At 39.1% G+C, this 23512-nt stretch overlaps 1 protein-coding gene across 2 annotated transcripts in view; it reads right to left on the bottom strand.

Annotated features, from left to right (window-relative positions):
* Nucleotides 1–23512, bottom strand: part of ecpas (Ecm29 proteasome adaptor and scaffold) — a 114879-nt gene that overhangs the window by 72579 nt on the left and 18788 nt on the right. For both annotated transcript variants that reach the window (XM_068030640.1, XM_068030641.1), the window contains exons 3-12: nucleotides 22344–22460; nucleotides 18756–18874; nucleotides 14695–14844; nucleotides 11944–12097; nucleotides 8915–9054; nucleotides 7740–7821; nucleotides 6246–6365; nucleotides 3689–3774; nucleotides 2143–2221; nucleotides 1176–1225 (exon numbers count right to left, since the gene is read on the bottom strand). In XM_068030640.1, the coding sequence (XP_067886741.1) occupies nucleotides 1176–1225; nucleotides 2143–2221; nucleotides 3689–3774; nucleotides 6246–6365; nucleotides 7740–7821; nucleotides 8915–9054; nucleotides 11944–12097; nucleotides 14695–14844; nucleotides 18756–18874; nucleotides 22344–22460 (1097 nt within the window). The remainder of the gene's footprint in view (nucleotides 1–1175; nucleotides 1226–2142; nucleotides 2222–3688; nucleotides 3775–6245; nucleotides 6366–7739; nucleotides 7822–8914; nucleotides 9055–11943; nucleotides 12098–14694; nucleotides 14845–18755; nucleotides 18875–22343; nucleotides 22461–23512) is intronic.

The raw sequence follows: 23512 nt of genomic DNA, 5'->3' as shown, positions 1-23512 counted from the left end.
TTGTTCCTCAAATTAGTTCACATGTGGGAAACGCTAACACTCATGCTACAGATTAGAAAATGTAATCTCCAGCAACTCAGGCATGCAAGTGGAAGATATGTTTTTTTTTTAGAAACTGCTAACATTTCCACTGAAGTTCCCAACTCCAATTTGCTATTCCATGGCCGCTGGATGCTGTAGTCTTTTTGCAATATGATGTATCTCAATTTATTTTCAATTTTATTGAACTATGGAAGGTTTAATTTGTACATGTACTATGAACATGCTCTGTTGTACTTTTCATAGAATTGTACCACAGGAGGGCACCATTCAGCCCATTGTGCCTGTACCAGCTCTTTGAAAGAGCCATCTAATTAGTCCCACCCCGCCTTGCTCTTTCACCATAGCCCTGTAAATGTTTTCCCTTCAAGTATTTGTCCAATTCCCTTTTGAAAGTCACTACTGGATTTGCTTTTGCTACCGTTTCAAGCAGTGCACACCAGATCATTAGTTGTTGCATTAAAAAAAAACTCATCTCCCTCTGATTCTTTTGCCAATTACCTTGAATCTGTGTTCTCTAGTTATCAACCCTCCTGTCAGTGGAAACAAAAGCAGCAATGGCAACAGGAGGAAAATCTTTTTGACTCAGCTAGAGGTTAGGATCTGGAATGTACTGCTTGAGTGTGTGGTGGAGGCAGATTCAATTGTGGTTTTCAAAAGGGAATTGGATAATTATCTGAAGAAAACAATAGACATGGCTACTGGGAAAAAACAGGGGAGTGAGACTAGCTGAGTTGCTCTTGCAGAGAGCTGTAACCATTATATGATTCTATCAAAACCCTTCATAATTTTTGTGTTATGAAATGTTGGGAGCTTAGAATGTTCAATAAACTATAAAATGGAGTATGATAAAGGATTGCTTATTAAGATCAGTGAACAGATTAAGCATGTTATTTTGTAATTGGAGATAGCATACATTGCTGGAGACATGCATGCCCACAAATTCAGAAGCTCTATTTTGAAAAGAAACCCAGAATATGATAAAACATATTACATTATTGAACTATACATTCAAAAATAGATGAAAAAATATATGTAACATATTATAAAACACTTCTAGTCATGCAAAAAAGATGCAAAGCATTACAACCACACTACAATATTCAAAAAACTCAAATAAAAACGGAGATATTCACCTGGATAATTTCCCAACAGCTGAATATGCCATAGAAAGGGCTTTTGAATCCTTAGGATAGAAAGAACATTTTATTTAAAAATAATGCAATCTATTAAAGATTCTGGAGGCAAGAAACAGTGATAAGATGTTGAATAGTTTTGCACGTCAAATGGCAGAAAGGCTTGAATAAAAAAAAACAGCAAAATCAGCTTGCTTACAGTGCATTTAATCTAATTACATATTAAGGAGAAAATTGACAAAAGTACATTTGTGAGCACCCCCAAATGGCTCAATTCATTAATGTAGTACACATCAGCCCATACGAAGGAGAAAAGCTCCAGACTGAATCCCAGTTCTGTGCTAGGTTAGTGGTACATGTAATTTGGCTCAAGTGTTCTTACTTACAGAGCGGAAAATTATCAGCTGATGGCTGTTTAGTGTCTCCTATTGGAACTGCATGCACATAGGCTGGGCAAGGACAGAGTCAGTCTTGGCAATAATGCACAAAGTTGAACAGCCTGCTGACTTTCATTGTCTAAGCTCACATCATACACGAGTATCCATTTGGTTGAGGTAGCAGAGGACTGTCAAGGAATCATCCTCTAGCAAGGAGTGAGCGTGGGAGTGTGAAAATAGAAAGACAAAAAGCAGCTCTAAATGCCAGATTTGATCCTTTATCTGTGCTGAGCTGGTTCTTAGCTGTAGTAGTGATACAATTGGCATCAATGTTCTGTCTGAGGACTCTACTCCCAATTCCTGTAGAGTTAACTCTTGGTGAGGACAAGAATGAATAGTCTCCTGACAAAGCATCGTCTTACGCATGAAAGATGGCTACTTGGGTGAGGTACAGGAGAACTGTTCCCACTTGGGGAACTCTAGTACCATTTAAGTTACAGTACTTTCATAGTGAGAGAATAAGAGAGAGCAAAATACAGGTGATAAAATAAGTACATGGTCATGGATCAATTAGGTTTCAGAAGCCTTACCTCTTTATATTCATTGATCAATTTGGTAAGTCCATTTAGAAGCATTGGTCCCAAAGGTTTAATTTTATTATCAGGACAACTGTAAACAATGAGGATTACAAACATTAAAGAGAATATCATATTTTAAAAAAATAATGTTCTACTTCACGTTACTTCAAATGTTAAATTTCCAAGAAAAACAGTGAAATTACTATTTTAAAAAGTCAAAAATGCTTTACTTGTGTTCAATAAACATGCCCCCCAAGAGCTTGATATTGTATCAAATTAACCTTCCTTTCAGGACTTCTGCAATGATAGCCTTGTACCTGCTTTCATGCAACACTAGCTGAGAACTTGAATGCTGACTCAAAGGAACTTCTAATACTGCTGGTTCATATCTGTTAACAGTACCTACTGAAGCTACTATCACAGAATTAATATCAAGAATATTGCTTTTTAAGCTTTCCTACAAAAAAATCCATTCAAAATAGAGGAAAATGCAGAATTTGTTGTACTTGATTTGAGTATGAAAAACTGCCATCCCACTGAATAGGCAAATCAAGATTATCTAACCAGATAATCCATATATTCAAATAAAAAAACTGTTACAGAACAAATGATGCCAACTGCTTTTTATTTAAGAGTGCATCAGCAACTTCTCAAGGCAGAAAATCAGTACTGCAATTGATTTCCTGCAAATCCATGGGCAGTATTTATTTTTGGCACATTGGTTGATTCAGAACGTCTCTGAAACTACTGTAGATAAATCAGGCACTGTTACCGTGCCTTGCAGCAAGCAACGTTGTATTTAAGTTAAAGTTCGATAATTAGAAAAAAAACCTGTTACTGACAAGCGCAATCGCAGCAGATCAGGTAGCCACTGAAGAACAACAGTTCAAATCAAGGTAACTCAAGTATTTTCAACAGTAATATATATTATACCACTGCCCCTCACTCTAAGGTATCTAGATCCTCCTTTGGTCTGCCTCATGTGCCCTCTAAGCTGACTCATCTCTGAGCATTCAATAATGCTGCACTTGAACCAGTTGATTTTTAACATCCCTTTCTCTTGTTGTGCACATCTCCTCTGCCCCTCATCTAAAGGACCAACCTGCCCTCTAATTTTCTTTTGGAATATGTGGCCAATTTATTAAAGCGCGTGGCTCCTTGAAATTTTTCTGTGTGGCTGTGCACACACAGTAACTTAGAGGGGCCAACTTGTGCGCAGCCTGCAAAACCTAAAGGGAACAGCGCGAAGGACTAAAAGATTGGGGATTCACCACATGGGAGATCATAGACCTTAACCCCCATCTTAGCGCCAAGTAATTTTTACTCCATTGACAGATTTACTCAGTTTTCTAATTATGTGGCACCGTCATTCCATTTAAGATCTATTTCACACAAGGGATGCTTTGAAGGAGGTATCATGAGCAACTTGTAGCCTATTTTTCTCGTGATTCATACTTTTTACTTACAGCTTTAACCAGATAAACCAAGCAAGACTTCACATTTCCAACAGTCTAATTTTTACTGCAATATATTAATTCTTTAAAGTATTAGAACTTACACTGAACATATATGGTGTACAAATTGAAGGGTGAGTCCTCTCAACTTTGCATTTGTGTTGGCACCAAACAGTCCATCATAAACCACCTGTGAAAACAAGACTGCAAATCATCACTATTTTAACAGATCTCTGTCCTGACATATATTTCCCTACCACCTACCTATACTAGGGGCAATTTATAATGGCCAATTTACCTATCAACCTGCAAGTCTTTGGCATGTGGGAGGAAACCGGAGCACCCGGAGGAAACCCACACAGACTCAGGGAGAACTTGCAAACTCCACACAGGCAGTAAGCAGAATTGAACCAGGGTCGCTGGAGCTGTGAGGCTGCAGTGCTAACCACTGTGCTTTGGTGCTCGTGATGTTCAGTGACCTTTGAAGGTGGCAGGACATATTGACAGAGTAGTTAGTAAAGCATATGGGATCTTGAGATTCATAAATATGGGTAAAGAATACAAAAGCAGGTAAGTTGTGCTGAACCTTTAAAAAGCTCTGGTTAGGCCTCAACTGGAGTATTGCCTCCAGTTTTGGTCACCACACTTCAGGAAGGATGTAACGGTCCTTGAGAGAATGCAGAGGAGATTTACCAGAATGGTTCCAGGGATGGAGGATTTTAGTTACAAGGTTAGATTGGAAAAGCTGGGGTTGTTCTCCTCAGAACAAAGGAGATTGAGGGGAGATTTAATAAAAGTGTACAAGATTATGACAGGCTTAGATAAGTTAGACAAGGAAAAGCTGTTCCTATTAACAAATGGCACAAGGACTAGGGGACACAGATTGAAGGCTTTGGGCAAAAGGAATACGAAGCAGCACTTTTTTATGCAGCAGGGAGTAATGACCTGAAATTTGCTGCCCACAAGGGTGGTGGAAGCGGAGACAATCACTGACTTCAAGAGGAAGTTGGATGGCCACTTGAGAGAAATAGATTAGCAGGGCTATGGGGATCGAGTGGGTGAGTGGGACTAACAGCACAGCATGGTGGAGAGCTGGCATGGACGCAATGGGCCGAATGGCTTCCTGCTGTGCCGTAAATGACTCTATGTACCTTGCGGCAATTCATCCAGAAATCAAAGGGCAGAATTTCTGGGTTTTGCTTCTGGTTGGGACCTTTGCTTTCTGACTGTGAATATTGAAATTATGAAGAAGTTCAAGATGGTAGAGGAAGGGAAGATGTTTCCATTTGTCAGAAAATCCAAAGCTAGGGGCTATAAGTATAGCATAGTCGCTAACAAATCCAATAAGAAATTCATGCAGTGGTTAAGGCGAATAGCATAGATCCATTTAAGGGAAAGCTAGGTAATTACATGAGGGAGAAAGGAATATAAGGATAAATATAAGGATAAAAGAACTTACTGCACAGACACAGGCCACTTAGAACTGGTCGATGCTGGTATTTATGCTCTACATGAGTCTTCTCCCACTCTACTTCATCTAATCTGATGAGCATATCCTTCTATTCCTTTAAACCCTCAAAATGTGAACAGAAATTATGCACTTTTTAACTTAAGAAATCACCTCCAGTGGGAAGGATTATAGCAGATCTTCATAAAAACGGTCTATCAAATTTTCCATGTTGGTGGTTTCAAATATTTCAAGAAGTTAACTCAGTGGGGTAAGCACTGTAAATAATATCCACAGAAACTTCACTAATATTTAAATAAGAAATTTTCAGGGGTCTGCCACTGTAGCCCTGGCAGTACAGTCATTTTGCCCTACAATGTGAATCTCTTCACAGTAGATCTGCTCAGAAACAGCACAGTATTGGGATTTTTTTTTCAGAAGACCAAAGGCTACCAGTATTTACCTCATTTCCTCCTGTGTCTACCCTCACCTCTATTCAATGATCACCAGTTAAAGATGAAAAACTAAATCTGCGATTCTGTGAATAGGCAAAAATACTGGCAAGTGATTTCAAGTATGTGTTAAAAGGGGACGCCCTGGTCCTAAGCTGCACAAGTCCATTCATTCATTTGATTCTGTATATAGAACTCCATCGAAGAACCCTGTACATAAGAAATAGGAACTGTAGGAGTAGGCAATACAGTCTATCGAGCATGCAAAAAGGAGTCTTTTTTAAAAAAATATATATTCCAAGGAAGAGAATGCACTCAGATTTTTAAATTTTTTTTCCCCTTCATAGTTCCAAAAGAACCGTGCTGTTGTCAGAGAGGACGAGGTTGTTTTCTGCTCCTGTATCACTGCCATCACTCCCAGGACAGCCATTAGGTGGCACTCAATAGTAATAAACACAAAGCAGTGTCGATATGTAGTATGGGGGTGCGTGGGTATCTAACAAAAACAGTGATTAATTGTATACACCCCTTTGATTGGCAATAAAATCTAGGGCAAGAGAAAATGAAAACCCTTGGGTGGCACCTGATCAAGTTGAAGATAAAATGGCCATCATATATAATGAATCTGAAGAAGTCCACATTTTGATTCTGTAGTATTAGATTTCAGCCGAAATGTATCCAAGACGGAGCTTAAAAATCCACAAAGGAAAGCTGCAGTTTGTATTAAAGTAGCCCAGCTTGACAGTACTAAACAGTACGTACCTGTATGCTGGCTGGGAATGTCTCTGCAGCCTGCCTGGACCGCAATAAGTGAGGGAGAATCTTCAGTTTAACTCTGGTGCTAACTGGCTCCCTTTTCAGTTCAGGCTTCAATGCTGCTCCCTGCAAAAGATTAGCATGCATTTCTGTTCAGGTAATTAGAACTGTAAAATCAAACAAGCACCAACAGATTTTATAAACATATATGGGAGAAAAAGCTTACATAAATAAGTTTTAATACTTATATTACCAAATGTTAGACAAAAACAGCACATAAGGTCTGTGCTAAATTAACTGATGTGAGCTAGGGTGGGAGAAGACAATAGGTCTTCAGCAACATTCCTTTCCTCTACTGCAGTTACTACCTGATGCTGGTTTGTAATTGGGAGGGGTGGGGGGGGGGGGGGTGCATTACAGCCAGGCTCAACTCTATCCTCAACTCAAGATACACAGACACACACCATTTCTGACAGAAGCCACTCGGAAGTGATTAAGATTTGGAGCCCAGATTGCTTTTGTCTTCCTGACACCAACTGTAGAATCCCTTCTGCCATCTTAGCTGACATTAGTTAACTTAGCACAGGCCAAAGGGGATCTATGTACAGTGAAGTTGTGCATTTATCCTGCAAGCCAGTGGGGCAGCTGGAAAGGCGCATCACATTTCTAATGCTTTTGCAGCCATTTAGTTTGGGAAACATTTCAAAATTTGAATGAGAAAATTATTGTACAATCACCAGGACCAACAGAATGAATACAATATTTTGAAACTTTTGGCATTCATTTTTCCCATCCCAACCCTTGCATTAATAACAGTACACTTGAAAAAGTAAAATATCTACCAGCAACAAATTGCATCCTATACACAAGAGGTTCCTAAGAGTGACTATAATTTCAGTCCAGAATACATTAAACCAACAAAAACAAATCTCTAGCCTTTGTTCCACAAGTAACATAGGTGGATTAGATGAAATTACTGTCACCTAGAATGAGAATGGACAAGTAACTTGAGGCTGATTGGCTACCCTGCGACTGTACATTAGCATCAGTCAGAGCTGTCAGAAGAGAAAACAGGAGGGAAAAAAGAAAAGGGATACTGATCAATGACAGCACTAATTAATTGGGCAGCTGAGACTGTTGGAATATAACAAGGACTGATGCTGTTCAAAGTAATAGTTAAATAATCAGTTTCTCCAACATATTTATTTCTGAAGCTTATTCCCCACTTTTTTCACTCCGATGGGACTGGATTGATGGGGTGAATGGAGCAATCTGACGCTCATCACCCAGGTTAGTGAATTCTTTTCATCAGACTGTTTAACAATTTTGGAATTCATAAGAAAACAATGTCGCAGTGACGCTTTTCAGGTTTTCACTTAAAAGTGCTTTGCTGCATTTAAAAATGATTTTTAGAAGAATATCGAAGGCTCAATAGCAAAGCTTTCTGCTTTACAGGATGCGTGGTGATCAGGAAAGATAAAATAGCCAACGAAAACGTACCTCCTTTGTTTTTAGTGGTATGTCCCCCAGGTAAATCTTGTAAAGTTTACTGACAATAACAGGGTTGTTCCAGTCAATTATGCTGTGAAAGGTTTAAAAATATTAATTTTTCATATTGCACATACTATTTCTCAATTATTTCTACCACTCTGCATTTAAAAATTTCTTGGCAAAGCCAACCAGCTGACGATGCAGAATGCTAATGAATTAAAATAAAATTATCCCTGGGTATACCTACGTGAATTAATGCAATAACTGTAATGAACATCGAAGTATGCATTGATATTATTAAGTGTACAATGCTTTTCCTTTTGAAATAATTCAGTTTATAAAAAAGGCTACTTGTAGTTAAAAAAGTCACTATGTACAAAATTAAACATTAAGATAACGCTGCAGTTGCAAAAAAAAGCAGTGTTAACTTTTGAACTATGAAGTTGATATTGTTCTACACTGCTGATGCATTTGAAAAGTATAAGCGACCAAAGCTTTTGGATCTGACGTACTGCTGAAACATGATCCTCCAAATGCTGAATTACCAAACTCAACTGCTTTTGGCGCTCGTCCAATTCTGTCCTACTGTGTATCTGATTTCCATTGCTCCACCACTAGCAGCCCTGCCTTCAGTTGCATAGGCCCTAACCTCAGGAATTCCCTCCCTAAACACCTCTGTTTCGCTACATTTCTCTCACCCTTTGAAGATGTTTCTTAAAACATACCTTTGACCAAGTTTTCGGTTACCTGTCCTAATATCTATGTGGCTCAGTATTAAATTTTGTTTGATAACACTCCTGTGATGTGCCTTGGGACGTTTTACCATATTAAAGGTGCTATATAAATACAAGTTGCTGTTGCTTGTATAAGGCAACAGAAAACAGCCTGGCTTCCCAGAGGTAAACCTAAACTGAGGCAGAATGTACACAAGGCACTACTGTGCCCCTGCTTTTATCCAACTTCAAAACAGTATTGATGAGAATGATCGGCCCACTGCTTCATACAGAAGGAAGAAACCACCTAATAGTTTGTTTTCAGCCCATTGTAAAATAACACATGATATTCAGCATTAAAAGAAGTTTCATAACTACTGAAAGTTATATAAACATGACAGAATCCTTCAAGTATTCTAAAAGTATTCTAATATTAAGTTTAAAAAGTTACGTGAAAGCTTCAATTCTTACCTTTGCCTGCTTTTCACCTCCATATCTGCAGCAGTTGCCACACCATGCCGCGTGTCACTCGATGCTACCACTAGATGAACAATTGCTTCATTTTCCGGTATCTGCTCTGCTTCAATGAATTTCACAATTCCTAATTTGCACTATTTTTTAGATATTAATTAGGATTAATCAGTAAGTAATTTTTTTTCTCTCCAAAACAATTTTTAAACCGATCAAGCTATCAATTTTAACACCAATGATTGGTTGAAATGTTGATAATCTGTATTGTAGTGAAAGCACGTACATAGTCATTTTAAAATTATACATCCAGAATATTAAATGTCTGCACACTTCCTGTCTTGCGCCAGTGGATTTATTCTTGTCACGCTTCCGTCACACCTTTCGTCAATTCTTCCTCTCATCTCCACCACATTATAAATTACTGCTTTACATCTATCATCGGAATTGCACATGTAAAGCTGTCACCCTCCAATCTGGCAGCATGTCTGTGTGCACAGTCTGACCTTTTCTGAGTCGTATACCATCTTTTCTTTCAGGTTGGTTTAATTATTAAAGTTTTTACATTTTAATTTTAAATATATTTATATCACCCCCCCCCCCCCCCACCCCCACCGAACCTTGATGCTCTGCAAGCTGTGTTCTCCCCATCAGAATTAAAAAAATAAATTTGGCTGCTGTCTGCTCACCACCTACCCCTGGGATCTCTCCACTGGCTCATGAGCTTATTTGAAATAGTTAAATAAATAGACAAATATAACCAGATACTGTCCAACTCTATGTGTTTATGAATTATTACACTTATAAATGAATATTGAATAACATAGGATTGCCTTTACTGCTCTTCTGTAGGCTTTGGCGGCACCAAGACTCTGTGCCCTCTACCCAGTCCTGGTTCCTTGTGGCTGTCATCTGGTAATGACTGCCAGTTTAGGTGTACTTGTCTCCCAATTTGGCTGTGCTGGCGGTGGCTAATATCTTTCCCCCTGCCTGTCTCATGTTGGTCCTTCTGATGATGGCACATCTTAATGCAGTTGGCCCGGCCCCTTAACAGCGCTGCCAATGTTGGCACACAAGACTCGTTGCCGTGGGCCATTTGTAGGTATGGTAGCATGGTGGTTATCTTACTAGACTAGCAATCCAGAGATCTGGACTAATGATTTGGAGATAGGAGTTCAAATCCCATCATGGCAGCTGGGGAATTTAAATTCAATTAATTAAAAAATAAAATCTGTAATAAAAGCTAGTGTCAGTAATGGTGACCATGTAACTACCACATTGTCATAAAAACCCAGCTGGTTTGCTAACGTCCTTTAAGGAAGGAAACCTGCCATCCATACCCAGTCTAGCCGACATGTGATTCCAGACCCACAGGAATGCAGCTGACTCTTAACTGTTCTCTGAAATGGCCTAGCAAGCCACTAAGTTGAATTCAAGGAGGTGATGCACCACCACCTTGAGGCAATTAGGGATGGGCAATAAATGCTGCCTCACCAATGACACCCATCATCTCATGAATGAATAAAAAAGTTGCAAGATGAAAAGGACCAGTATCGTATATAGTACTTCAACGACCTGTGGGGGAGGTGCCTAATTACAATACAACAAATTTATATAGACACTTCTCATTATGAATGTGGACATGGGAATTTATCATGGAAATATAAAAATGACAGACTGTATGACTTTAAATGGAGAATAAACTACATCTATGTACTTTGGTCTAATTATCCCCTGCCCTCTAGCTCCATTTCACCTGAAGACTATACTTGGTCTTGACTCCCTGTGTGCAATGGCATAGGAGACTGACTAACTTTAAGTAAAAATGTATTTGACAAATGTGATTTTATAAACAATTTCTATAATTGCCATCAGGTTCTTCAAATCAGTTGCAATCATATAGTGGCTTGCTGACAACTGCGAGATCACCAGAGGCATCCGAGTGCCATCAGAGGAACAAAGGCTCCCAATGGCAAAAATGTTGCTTGGTACTTCTGTTGCTGCATGTCACCGGTCATAAATGTTAACAGCAGTAGCTAAGTGTTGACTTGAGGATGGTTATGGGTTATCCCCTCTATAGAGGCCAGCAATATGTTTCTTAGCATTGTCAGACTTTACAGACCTACCCCCTTCACGGAAGGTTCATGGTCAGACTGACCTGGTTCCAAGATTTGTATTTGCACTGTTGCTTAAAACTTTGGAACTGACGTACACAAATATTATGCCTGTACATTTATCTATTATTGCTGAATCTGTCTTGCAGTATAAACGTAAGAAGCTCTGCGACAGAAATGGGCCATGAGAAAAGAAAGGAAATCACTATATCAGTTTGAAGAGTTCCCACATTTAACGAATCAGAGATTTGTTTCAAAAAATTGACAGAAAACACCTCAAACTTTTTTTTTCTTAAAATGCATGCGCCTCACACCTGGTTTGGTTACCTAATTTTTTTTTACATAAAAAATTCTGACAGCCTTAAAGCAAGTTTGATACTTATGGCACATTTTTATTTAGGTTGGTCTCTTTTAACATCATGTACAGGGTTTAGATCCCATTATCTCCCACCGAACAGTTCTTGGATGATTTTTTAGCTGGAGCATTGCAATGTAATGCAATGTAATGTAAGGTTGCTCCAGTTTGGGGAAGGAGGGAGTTGGGAAGAGACGGAAGGAGAAACTATTAAGACTAGTTTAGTTCCACCAATACATACTTCATAAATCAGTTATGTAGTTATGTAGTAATACAAATTGCTCTCAAGCAGATTTTTGTAAACCAAATTGTTCTACCTTGCTAGCAAGGACTAGCTGCACAATGACAAATGGCAGCATTATTTTCTTTTGGTGGAATGAGCAGCTTTAGTGAGGAAAGAAATTGATTTATTTTCCAACTATAGCTCATCACACACAATTTCAAATCATTAATCAACACAATTGGAAAATTGGTTGCAACATGTAACCAATTAACAAATGCCCTTTCATATTTCAAGTATATTGCAACCTATTTGCTCACCGTCACCAATACAAATTCTGTACCTGCTCCAGCTGTTCAGGCGTCCATGGGTTATCACCAACAACACGTTTGGCTGCATACGAACTCATGCCCGGTGGTGGCTGAGCAGTACCACCACTACTGACACCTTGCTGTGGGCCCTGGATTGGTCGATTTTGGGGCTCACTCAACACAAACCTAAAACAAGAACCAAGTGTAAGATGCAAAAAAAAAACCTTACTTATTTCTAGTAGCATTTGTTACAATATTTCTAGCTGGAACCATAAGTACAGAAGAGTCACAAAAGGTTTTTAAGGTTCAACAGGCAACCTGACCACTTTACAAGACGCAAGGGTGTTTGTCAATTCCAAAAAAACAAAGAACTTTTACGAACAAATTCTAAGGCAGCTTGATTTTTCTAAAGCTTTTGCCTTATACCTGCAACCACTGTGATCAATACTGGTAAAATGCTCAACAAATCTGAAACGTGCTCGATTAATTTTTAAAAAATTATTTATGGTATCAGCTTCCATCACTCCAGATCCCAACAATTTTCTGAGTGAAAACATTTCTCCCCATCTTCCTTCCAGATTTTTTGCCAATGATTTTGAATCTATGAGCACTGGTTATTGACCCAGCTACCAGATAGAATTCGTTTTTCTCTATCTGCTCCATAAAAAGCAGGAATACCTGTATTAGGTCACCTCTCAACTTTCTCCATTCCAAGGAGAACAGTCCTAACTTTTCCAACCACTCCTCATAACGCAAGTTGCTCATCCCTAACATCCTGGCAACACTCCTCTGTACCCTTTCTAAGACCTTTACATCGTTCCTGAGGTGCGGTTCCCATAATAGGAACATAGGAACAGGAGTAGGCCATTCAGCCATCGAGCCTGCTCTGCCATTCTATATGATCATAGCTGATTATCCACTTCAATGACTTTTTCCTACACTATCCTCATATCCCCTTATGTCACTTGAACTTAGAAAACTGTCAATCTCTGCTTTAAACATACTCAATGACTAAGCTTCCACAGCCCTCTGGGATAGAGAATTCCAAAGATTCACAACCCTCTGAGTAAAGAAATATCTCCTCATCTCGGTCCTAAATGGCTTTCCCTCTATTTTGAAATTGTGTGCCCTGGTTCTAGCTGCATCTACCCTGTAGATTTCAAGGAGATCACCTCTCATTCTTCAAAACTCTAGCGACTACTTTAGTTTAGTTTAGAGATACAGCACTGAAACAGGCCCTTCGGCCCACCGAGTCTGTGCCGTCCATCAACCACCCATTTATACTAATCCTATATTCCTACCACATCCCCACCTGTCCCTATATTTCCCTACCACCTACCTATACTAGTGGCAATTTATAATGGCCAATTTACCTACCAACCTGCAAGTCTTTTGGCTTGTGGGAGGAAACCGGAGCACCCGGAGAAAACCCACGCAGACACAGGGAGAACTTGCAAACTCCACACAGGCAGTACCCAGAATTGAACCCGGGCCGCTGGAGCTGTGAGGCTGTGGTGCTAACCACTGCGCCGCCCAGTTTCCCCAATCTCTCTTCATAGGACAGTCCCGCCATCCTGGGAACAAGTCTGGTGAACTTTCATTGCACCCCCTCCATGGCAATAATATCGTTCCTAAGGTAAGGGAACCAAAACCAACAGTACTCAAAGTGCAGTCGAACCATGGTTCTATACAATTGAAGCAAGACTTCACTACTCCTGTACTCAAATCCTCTTGCGATAAAGGCTAACATACCATTTGCCTTCCTAATTGCTTGCTGAACCAAAGATTCGTAATTCTAAGCAACAGTTTCACAAGAACTTGAACCCTGGACTCTGAGTAAAAGTTGGATGTTCTACCGACTGAGCTAATCGGACCCTAAAGCGTACAATTCAGCAAAGATTAGTGCCATTAGGGTCAGAAGATTGGACCAGCTTTCAATTCCAGATTTTTAAATTAATTGCATTTATTAATTGAATTTAAATTCCACCATCTGCCATGGTGGGATTTGAACCTGTGTCCTCAGGGCATAGCCTCTGGATTACCAGTTCAGTGACATTTCCACTATTTCACCGTCTCCCCTAAATTCCAGATTTTTATTAATTGAATTTAAATTCCACCATCTGCCATGGTGGGATTTGAACCTGTGTCCTCAAGGCATAGCCTCTGGATTACCAGTTCAGTGACATTTCCACTACGTCACCGTCTCCCCTAAATTCCAGATTTTTATTAATTGAATTCAAATTTCACCATCTGCCATGTTGGGATTCGAACTCCAGTACCCAGAGCATTAGCCTAGGCCTCTGGTTACTAGTCCATTGACATCAGCAGCATTCCAACACTTGATAGCATATTTTAATATGTTTTCTTCAGTAGAATTGCACAGGTTGAGTTGGTAAATAAATAGACATTTAGCACTGACTATGAGATTAGTACTGAGACTGCACTTCTGTAAATGAACAGGCTCCTGTGGAGCAGCAGGGCCAAATGACCTGTTTCTGTGCTGTAAATTCGATGTAATTGCAATGCTGAAACACTGGACTTGCTCAAATACTTAAGAGGTACTGGATATTGGAGTACTTTGTACCTTTGTGGAAACTAAGTGGAAAAAGGAAACTACGTGGAGAAGAATGCTTTGTGCTTTGTTTTCTGGCAGTATAATCATTGTACTAATGAACCAGCACCATTTCTAATGATTTCCAGTGGGTGAACAGACTTCATTTGGTTGGGTTGGGTGGGGGCCGGGGGGGGGCGAGTGGGGGGCCAAAGAACCTTAACATACATACCCATAAGGCATCAACAGAACGTCCAACATAAAGTCCAATAACTGCTGAACAATCTTTGGTTTCTCTCCCAAGTTGAAAACAGATGTTCCTTTGTTTTTTTCTGCTAGGTATTTCACGTTATACAATGTTGGAATTAGCAACTGCATTAGGCTGAAAGACAGAACAAAGATTTTCATCGGATTTGCAATTAAGCAAATGAAATTAATTAAGGTTTTTTTCAAAGTGTAGCAAAAACATTTAAACTTACACATGCAATGTAATGTCTTTCCAAACTATTTTGTAAACGTCTTTAAAAATGTTAAGGCTTATCCAGACTGAGTATACTCAATTTTATGTTTAATAACTGCTTAAAATTTAAATCTTAGAAAGCTGTAAGTTGATAGTTCGTTAACATACAGCATTCATTTGGGTCACTTTGACAAGCTGAAGTATTGTGCTAATGTGCATTATTATGCAGCTATAACTACCAAAAGTAAAATCGCAGGGAATCATATCCTTGGTGACATGCCTGAACTTTATCAAGCAAAGGGAGCACAATAATTCAACAGACTACAGTGATCTAATGTACAAATAAATGGCAACTCAGAAGAAACATTAGGGTGTTAATGTTCTGAAATTTAGTAACTTTTGGTCCTGCTACAATTAATTTCATTAATCCACAAATGACAAATATAAAATTAGTTTCTAATAAATTAAGATAAACTGTGTCCTTAATGTCAGTATTGTCAGCCTGGACAAAATTACAGGCAGTGCAACATTAACATCTATTAATATTCTGGTCTCCATACGATAAAAAGGACATAGAAGCACTGGGAAAAATACAAAAGCAAATACTGTGGATGCTGGTAAGTTCTGGAAAGTGGATACTGGAGTTCTGATGAAAGGTCATCAACCTGAAACTTTAGCTCTGTTTCTCTCTTCACAGATGCTACCACACCTACTAAGTATTTTCAGCATTTTCTGATTTTCTTTTAGACCATATATACAAGATAGTTACTAATAAATCCAATGGAGAAATTTCTTCACTTGGAGAGTGGTTAGAATGTGAAACTTGTTAACAATGCAACAAGTTGAAGCAAATTGCTCTAACCCTAATGCCTTCAAAAGGAAACTAGACGAGTCCATGAGAGAAAAAGGAATAGAAAGATAGGCTGAGATGAGTTAGAAAGAATGGAAGAAAACTCGGTTGGAGTACAAAGACCAACACAAAATAATTGTGCCATACACCCTGTATCTAATGCATATTCTACACAATTCTATTTAATTCTAGGATAGACACATATTATCTCTATCTCATGAGGTCTGCAGGAAGACCAAACTTGGAATTACTAAATACTAAATCTTTGCATTTAACCTTGGACAACATATTTACAAGCTGAAGCTATAGTTTTGTCAACAACCACCAAATACTTAACAGAACATGTAAGTTGAGAAAGAACCTATAGATAGTAAATTAAAGTATTTAAAATCAGAAAAGTATTATCCATTGCATATTTTATCAATATTAGAAAAAGAAAAGGTTGCATTTATACAGTGCCCTATTGCATCCTCAAAGTCCCAAAGCACATTACATCCAATGAGTTACTTATGGAGTGTAGATTATGGTTAGGTAGGCAAATATGGAAACCAATTTTTATGCAGAGCAGCATCACAAATAACAAACCAGAATCAATCTGTTCCTTTTGTGGTGTTAGTTGAGGGAGGATTTTTCGTCAGGGCACCAGGACTCCTAGTTATTCTTTGAATAATGCAATAGGATCTTTTATTTCTAGCTGAGCAGTGTTACGAGGGTTTCCATTTTTTGTTAAAACTTGAGAATCTATATTTTAAAACTGAAAAAGGATTCCATGGATGCTGTAATCTTGAAGCTGAACTTTGGGTGTTTTTCTTAAAAGGAAAGTCAATAGAAGGTTGACCAGTAAACAAATCTTACATGAAAGCACCTGTTTGCAAAGAACCCAGCAGGGGGTTGTGTTTGACCTGAAGAGCTATTTGCTTATTGACAAGTCAGGATTTGTGGTCATCATAGGACTTGCTTCTGGGAAAAGTTGGTTTCATTTTTAACTGTTAAAAAGCCAGCTGGTTTGTCTAAAGCAGGCAGTTGGAGTTTGCTTATCGACCTGACAGGAGAACAGAAGATCCAGCCAGCCCATCTTTCTCTTGAAAAGCAAATCCTGTATCAAGTTGTACTGTTACCATCTGTATTTGAAGAAATCCTGCATGTTTGCAGAAACTTTGCATCTTTGAAGGGACTTTGCATCGAATGAGAGAGAATTGAAACCTTTGTTGCTGCACACCTGATGCAAGACCTATGTGAAACCTTCTGTAGCTGCATCTCTTGAAAGCCTACCCAGACTGTTCATCAAGATTGCCTGGAAGATTCCTAGTGGCAGCCACCTATTTGCCTTTGGGACACCTTGCCAAAACAAAGGACTTCCATACCTTCTCTGTAGTTTTTTAAAAGTTTTTTTTATTCCTTCTATTTCATTGTAACAGCAGTAAACAACAATTCTTTTTTTCTCCCCGGTTAACCAATTGTGTATGTGAGTATGAGGGCTCGGATAAAAAAAAAAGGGGGCTTTAATATTTCAATTCGTGTGTATGTTTATTATTGGTTAAGACTTGGGTTTATAACAATGGATAATTTGTTTTGTTCATTAAAGAAACCTGCCTGGTGTGCTTTATTCTGGGGAAAAATAGAGTATCTGGTTGATGGTTTCAGTAAGTGGGAAAATTTAACATATGTTGTGACCTGTGGAGAAGTGGGACTGAATTAACGGTGCACTCCTCACACCTCGGTCTTAACAGGGAGACGAAAACTTCATTTAACATGTAATCAGATAAACAACACCTCTGACAATATAGCATTCTCTTAGTACTGCACCAATGTGTAAACCAAGGTTTTGCCTTCCAGTTACAATGAGCAAAAGTACTATTAACTACTTCTTTCTTATGGCTGATGTAGATGTAAAGCAACAACTATAATTTTACATTCAGGTGGTTAAGCCAGATAATTACTCCAGGATTAGTGAATTTATTACTGTGAGGCTTCTTCATAATTGTGATTTGGGCTTTGAGTCATTATATGTTTCCAAGGTCTGTTCTGGGTGACCACAATCGCACACTGGACAGAGTTTTTAATTTAACTATCAACTAAACCAAGCTGACACTTACATGGCCTTACTAGATGACACTTAAAAGTGTAAAGAAAAACAAGCATTGAGATATGGAATTTAATGTAGATGGCATTCCAGCTGTTTCATGGGTTGGGGTGTCGGGTGGAAAGTTAGGAAATGTGAAAGCTCAGTTAAAAATGGGCTTTGAGAAAGCTTTTAGCAGTTGGAGAGAGAAATGGAGAAGAAATAATTCTTACATATAATTCTATGCAATTTTTATGATCCTAAAACAATTATGCATTGCTTCACGATTTGCTCATTAACTTAAAGCCAGAGAATGGGGGTGAAAGGTTATCAGGGGTAGGTGGAAATGTGGAGTAATCAATTCAGGCATGAACTTATTGAATGGCGGAGCAGGCTAGAAGGGCCAAGTGGACTACTTCTAATTTGTAAGTTCGTATGTATGTTCGATTTGTCAGAAATCTACAGTACACTAAAGGAATTAGATTTTTAAACAATTTAAGCTAAGAGATTTATTTAAGATCTGATGCAGATATCATGAGTAATGAGGGCATTCAACCTTCTCCTTCATTATCTTCTCACCTCCCCTCGCATCTGGTACGAAGAAGAAATATACAAAGCCAAAACTACAGACAGACCTTCTTGCCCTCTATATTCATAAAAGGACTTAAAAGGTATTTCAGATTGGTTACTTTTTATATATGGTCATTCAATCCCCTAATCCAAGGAAACAGGAAACATTCCGAAGCAATGCTTTCTTATGCTTTTAATTTCAATATATTTTAGTATCTAAGGAATTATTCAAAGCCACTAAAATTAGCACTTTTATGATGCAGACAAACTTTTGCTAATAAGAATTTTCTCTGACAGTCAGGTTTCCATCAGTATTGCTATACTGCACAAAAGCATAATAAATTACTATACCTGTCTTGCTGTGGCTGAGGCTTGCTTTCCATTGCAGTAACCAAAGAAGGTGCTAATTCGCATTGTTTCTCCACAGATAAACGGGGATACCCCATCTTGATATATATTATAGTAAAATTCTGGGATGTAAAAAAATTACACAGTTTGTTAAAGAGGTGCATTTTATAAGGTGTGTAAAACTATTTTGGTAAATTCCTCTCTGATGGCAAGATCAGAGGTTCCCCAAACTTCTTTTTAATGAATAAATATTTGTCACCTCACTGATACAAGGATCAATACTGTCAGATGTGAATGAGTAAAGCAGAGCATTTATCCTTTTCAGGATCAAGTCCAAATAATCACACTTTCAAAATAATTCTATTTCAGCAAAATGAACATTTTTCCCTCTTTGGCATACAGTGTCAGCATCAAGTATTCCCAAATCAGGGATATCACAGACATTAATCCCAATCCCCACAAAAATTGAAGATCATTGAAGGTGGCAGGGCAGATTGCGAAAGAGGTTAATAAAGCATATGGGATCCTGGGCTTTACAAATAGGGGCACAGAGTATAAAAGTAAGGAAGTTAAAAAACACTGGTTCAACCTCTACTGGCATATTATGTCCAATTCTGGGCAGCACACTTTAGGAAGAATGTGAAGGCATCAGAGAGGGTGCAGAAGGATTGACGAGAATGATTCCAGGGATAAGGAACTTCAGTTACTTGGCTAAATTGAAGGAGCTGGGGCAGTTCTCCTTGAAGAAAAGAAGACTAAGGGGAAATATAATAGAGATGTTCAAAATCATGAGGGGCCTGCAAAGAGTAGACAGGGGAGAAACTGTTCCTGTTGGTGGAAGGGTCAAGAACCAGCAGACAGTGATTATAGTTGTTTGGCACAAGAAGCAACGGCAACACGAGGAAAGTCTTTTTTAAGCAGTGCATCGTTAGGATCTGGAATGCTCTTCCTGAGAATGTGGTGGAGGCAGATTCAAATGAGGCCTTCAAAAGAGAAGAGGATAATTAACTGAAACAAAAAAATTTGCAGGGCTACGGGGTGGCACTATAAAATCATACCTTTTCTAGTAATCCCATCACCTGTTAGCCTGAGGGGGATTAAACATTGCTACTGTCTCAAATGTCTACAAACTGACCAATAATGTTCAAGACAATACCACAGTCATTGATTTTTGAACCAACTGAATTTAAATCTGCGTATCAATAAGTTTTCAAATCTAACTAATTGAAGGTGGTCAAACATATAATAGTTATGTGAATCAAGCTATGAAGCCCATTGGTAACTCTGTGCTCATGTTACTGGACTAGTAATCCAGACCCAGGCTAATGATCTGGCGGCACGGGTTCAAGTCTCACCACGGCAGTTGGTGGAATTTAAATTCAATTAATTAATAAAAATCTGGAATTGAAAGCTAATCTTAGTTATGGTGCCATGAAACTATCGTCATAAAAATCCATCTGATTCACTAATGTCCTTTAGGGAAGGAAACCAGCCCGGTCAGGCCTACATGTGACTCCAGACCCACAGCAATGTGGCTGACTCTTAACTGCCCTCTGAAATGGCCTAGCAAGCCACTCAGTTCAAGGCCAGTTAGGGATGGGGCAACAAATGCTGGCCTTGCCAGCAATGTCCACATCCCATGAAAGAATAAAAAAAATCCAGAGTAATAATCCAGAGAATGTGAAGTCAAAAAAGGGACATGGGAACAGGAGAATTGCTTTTCCAAACAGCCTGCATGGACACAATGGGCTGAGTGACCTCCCTCTGTGCCATAACCATTCTATGATTCTATAACAACCCTGGGTCAATGTTAATCATCCAATTCTCAAGCTACCAGCTCACTGATTTTTCTTCCAATTTTTTTTTTTGTTCTTTCACAGGATGTGAGCATCGCCGTCAAGGCTAGCATTTATTGCCCATCACTGCTAAAGATGCTGACTTTTCTCTGGGCATAGTCCCACTGGCACTAGTAACCCTCTGGTACCTCATTCCAAGTAGCTATTCTTCACTTGTGAGCCAAGACAGCAAGTTGCTGGCAGGCTATTTGACTGTGGAGGGCATACCAGCTGAGCCCAAACCTATGCTCACACAACAATATGGTAGCTAGAGAGTGTCTATTTCCTCTGCTAGGAGAGTCCAGAAAAAGGGGCATAACCTTAAAATTAGAGCTAGGCTGCTCAAGGAAGCACTTCTTCACACAAAGGGTAGTGAAAGACTGGAATTCTCTCCCCAAAAAGCTGTTGAGGCTGGGGTCAATTAAAAATTTCAAAACTGAGATTGACAGATTTTGCGTAGTAAGGTTATTGGGAACATAGGAGCAGGAGTAGGCCATCCAGCCCATTGAGCCTGGTTCGCCATTCAATTAGATCATGGCTGATCATCTACCTCAACGCCACTTTCCTGCGCTATCCCCATACCCCTTTATCTCATTAGTATCCAGATATCTATTGATTTCTGTCTTGAACATGCTCAATGATTGAACTTCCACAGCCCTCTGGGGTAGAGAATTCCAAAGATTCACCACCCTCTGAGTGAAGAAAATCCTCATCTCAGTCTTAAGTGACCTACCCCTTATTGTAAGACCATGCCCCCAGTTCTAGACTCACCAGCGAGGGGAAACATCCTATCTCCATCCACCCTGTCATGCCCTGCAAGAATTTTGTAAGTTTCAATGAGATCACCTCTTGTTCTTCAAAGCTCTAGAGAATAAATGCCCAGTTTCCTCAATCTCTCCTTGTAAGACAATCCCGACATAAGACATGAGAGGTTTACAGAACAAGGTGAGTGAATGCAGTTAAGGCACAGATCAGCCATGATCTAAGTGAATGGCAGAACAGGCTTGTGAGGAAGAATGGCCTACTCTTGATCCCACAACATACATAGGGAGACCAGAACTGTGCTCAGTACTCTAAACGTGGCACATCCAGATTCCTATACAATAATGTACACATTATATCAAGCTCTGGTGAGACCCACTATGAGCATAAAAAGATTAAATACAACCATATCTAATATGAGCAAGCTAAAATGCCTGTAAATATAACCCCTGCTTCAATTAAGATTTCCAATAGCTTTTAGGAGAATATAATAGATGCTTTAATAATACTAATAAATGAAATTTCTAAACAATCTATCAAATGAAAAGCTGTACATCTGGTCCACATCTGTTAGGTGTGAAGCATGCCGATTGAATTCATATTTCGTGGATAGCAAAAAGTAACCAATTCAAAATAAAACTCAGCAGCCTGTTTAACGACGACTCAAACTCCTATTCACAAATCACAACCCTGGAAAAGCCTTTTCCAATTCCTTTGAACAGCCATGTTGGTTCGCCACTGATACCACAATATAGTTCTGAAATAAAGTCACCACTCCCTCTATTTATGTCCTCAATTTAGTGGAAAAAAATCATGTACCATGAGAAACACCATGCATGACACATGAGATTAACCACTGCATATTCACATAACATGGACCCACTTCCCACCACCCATCCAATGTACTGTGCAGGCCATTTTATTTCTTTATGTTGTTGAAAACAATAAATCTAAAAATGAAAATCTACAAAAGATAAGTTAGGTAGGTACGTACTGTGACAAAAGAAACAGCAGCAGGATCCTGATACTGAACCAGTAAAGTTTCCACTGGTAACTGGATTTTAGGTCGACTCTTAATGCGTTTGTTGAGATGAACTAGCAGTTCCATGACCTGAATTTGAACACAGGAGAATAATTGCTTACTTCGCTGTAATAACTTGCATTTACATAGAACCTGAAACTGTATATTTGCAGTGTATATGGGTGGCACTATAAAATCATACCTTTTCTAGCGATCCCATCACCTGTTAGCCTGAGGGGGACTAAACATTGCTACTGTCTCAAATGTCGACAAACTGACCAATAATGTTCAAGACAATACCACAGTCATTGATTTTTGAACCAACTGAATTTAAATCTGCATATCAATAACAGTTTTCAAATCTAACTAATTGAAGGTGGTCAAACATATAATAGTTATGTGAATCAAGCTATGAAGCCCATTGGTAACTCTGTGCTCATGTTACTGGACTAGTAATCCAGACCCAGGCTAATGATCTGGCGGCACAGGTTCAAGTCTCACCACGGCAGTTGGTGGAATTTAAATTCAATTAATTAATAAAAATCTGGAATTGAAAGCTAATCTTAGTTATGGTGCCATGAAACTATCGCCATAAAAATCCATCTGATTCACTAATGTCCTTTAGGGAAGGAAACCAGCCCGGTCAGGCCTTCATGTGACTCCAGACCCACAGCAATGTGGCTGACTCTTAACTGCCCTCTGAAATGGCCTAGCAAGCCACTCAGTTCAAGGCCAGTTAGGGATGGGGCAACAAATGCTGGCCTTGCCAGCAATGTCCACATCCCATGAAAGAATAAAAAAAATCCAGAGTAATAATCCAGAGAATGTGAAGTCAAAATCCACAGTTTGAGTATTTGTTTGAGTTCAAGAATTTGAGATCAGTTAAAGATGTCTGGAAATACAGCCTTGATACTGTGTACAGTTTTGGTCTCTTCATCTAAGGAAGGATATACTTGCCATAGACAGATTGCAATGGAGGTTCACCTGACTAATCCCTGGGATGGCAGGCTTGTCTTGTAAGGAGAGATTGAGGAAACTGGGCCTATATTCCTTAGAGTTTCGAAGAATAAGGGGTGATCTCATTGAAACTTACATAATTCTTACGGGGGGTGATAGGGTGGATGCAGATAGGATGTTTCCCC

This window comes from Heterodontus francisci, chromosome 4 (assembly GCF_036365525.1).
Source record: "Heterodontus francisci isolate sHetFra1 chromosome 4, sHetFra1.hap1, whole genome shotgun sequence".
NCBI classification, from domain to species: domain Eukaryota; kingdom Metazoa; phylum Chordata; class Chondrichthyes; order Heterodontiformes; family Heterodontidae; genus Heterodontus; species Heterodontus francisci.
This window is presented reverse-complemented; position numbering and strand designations above follow the sequence as displayed.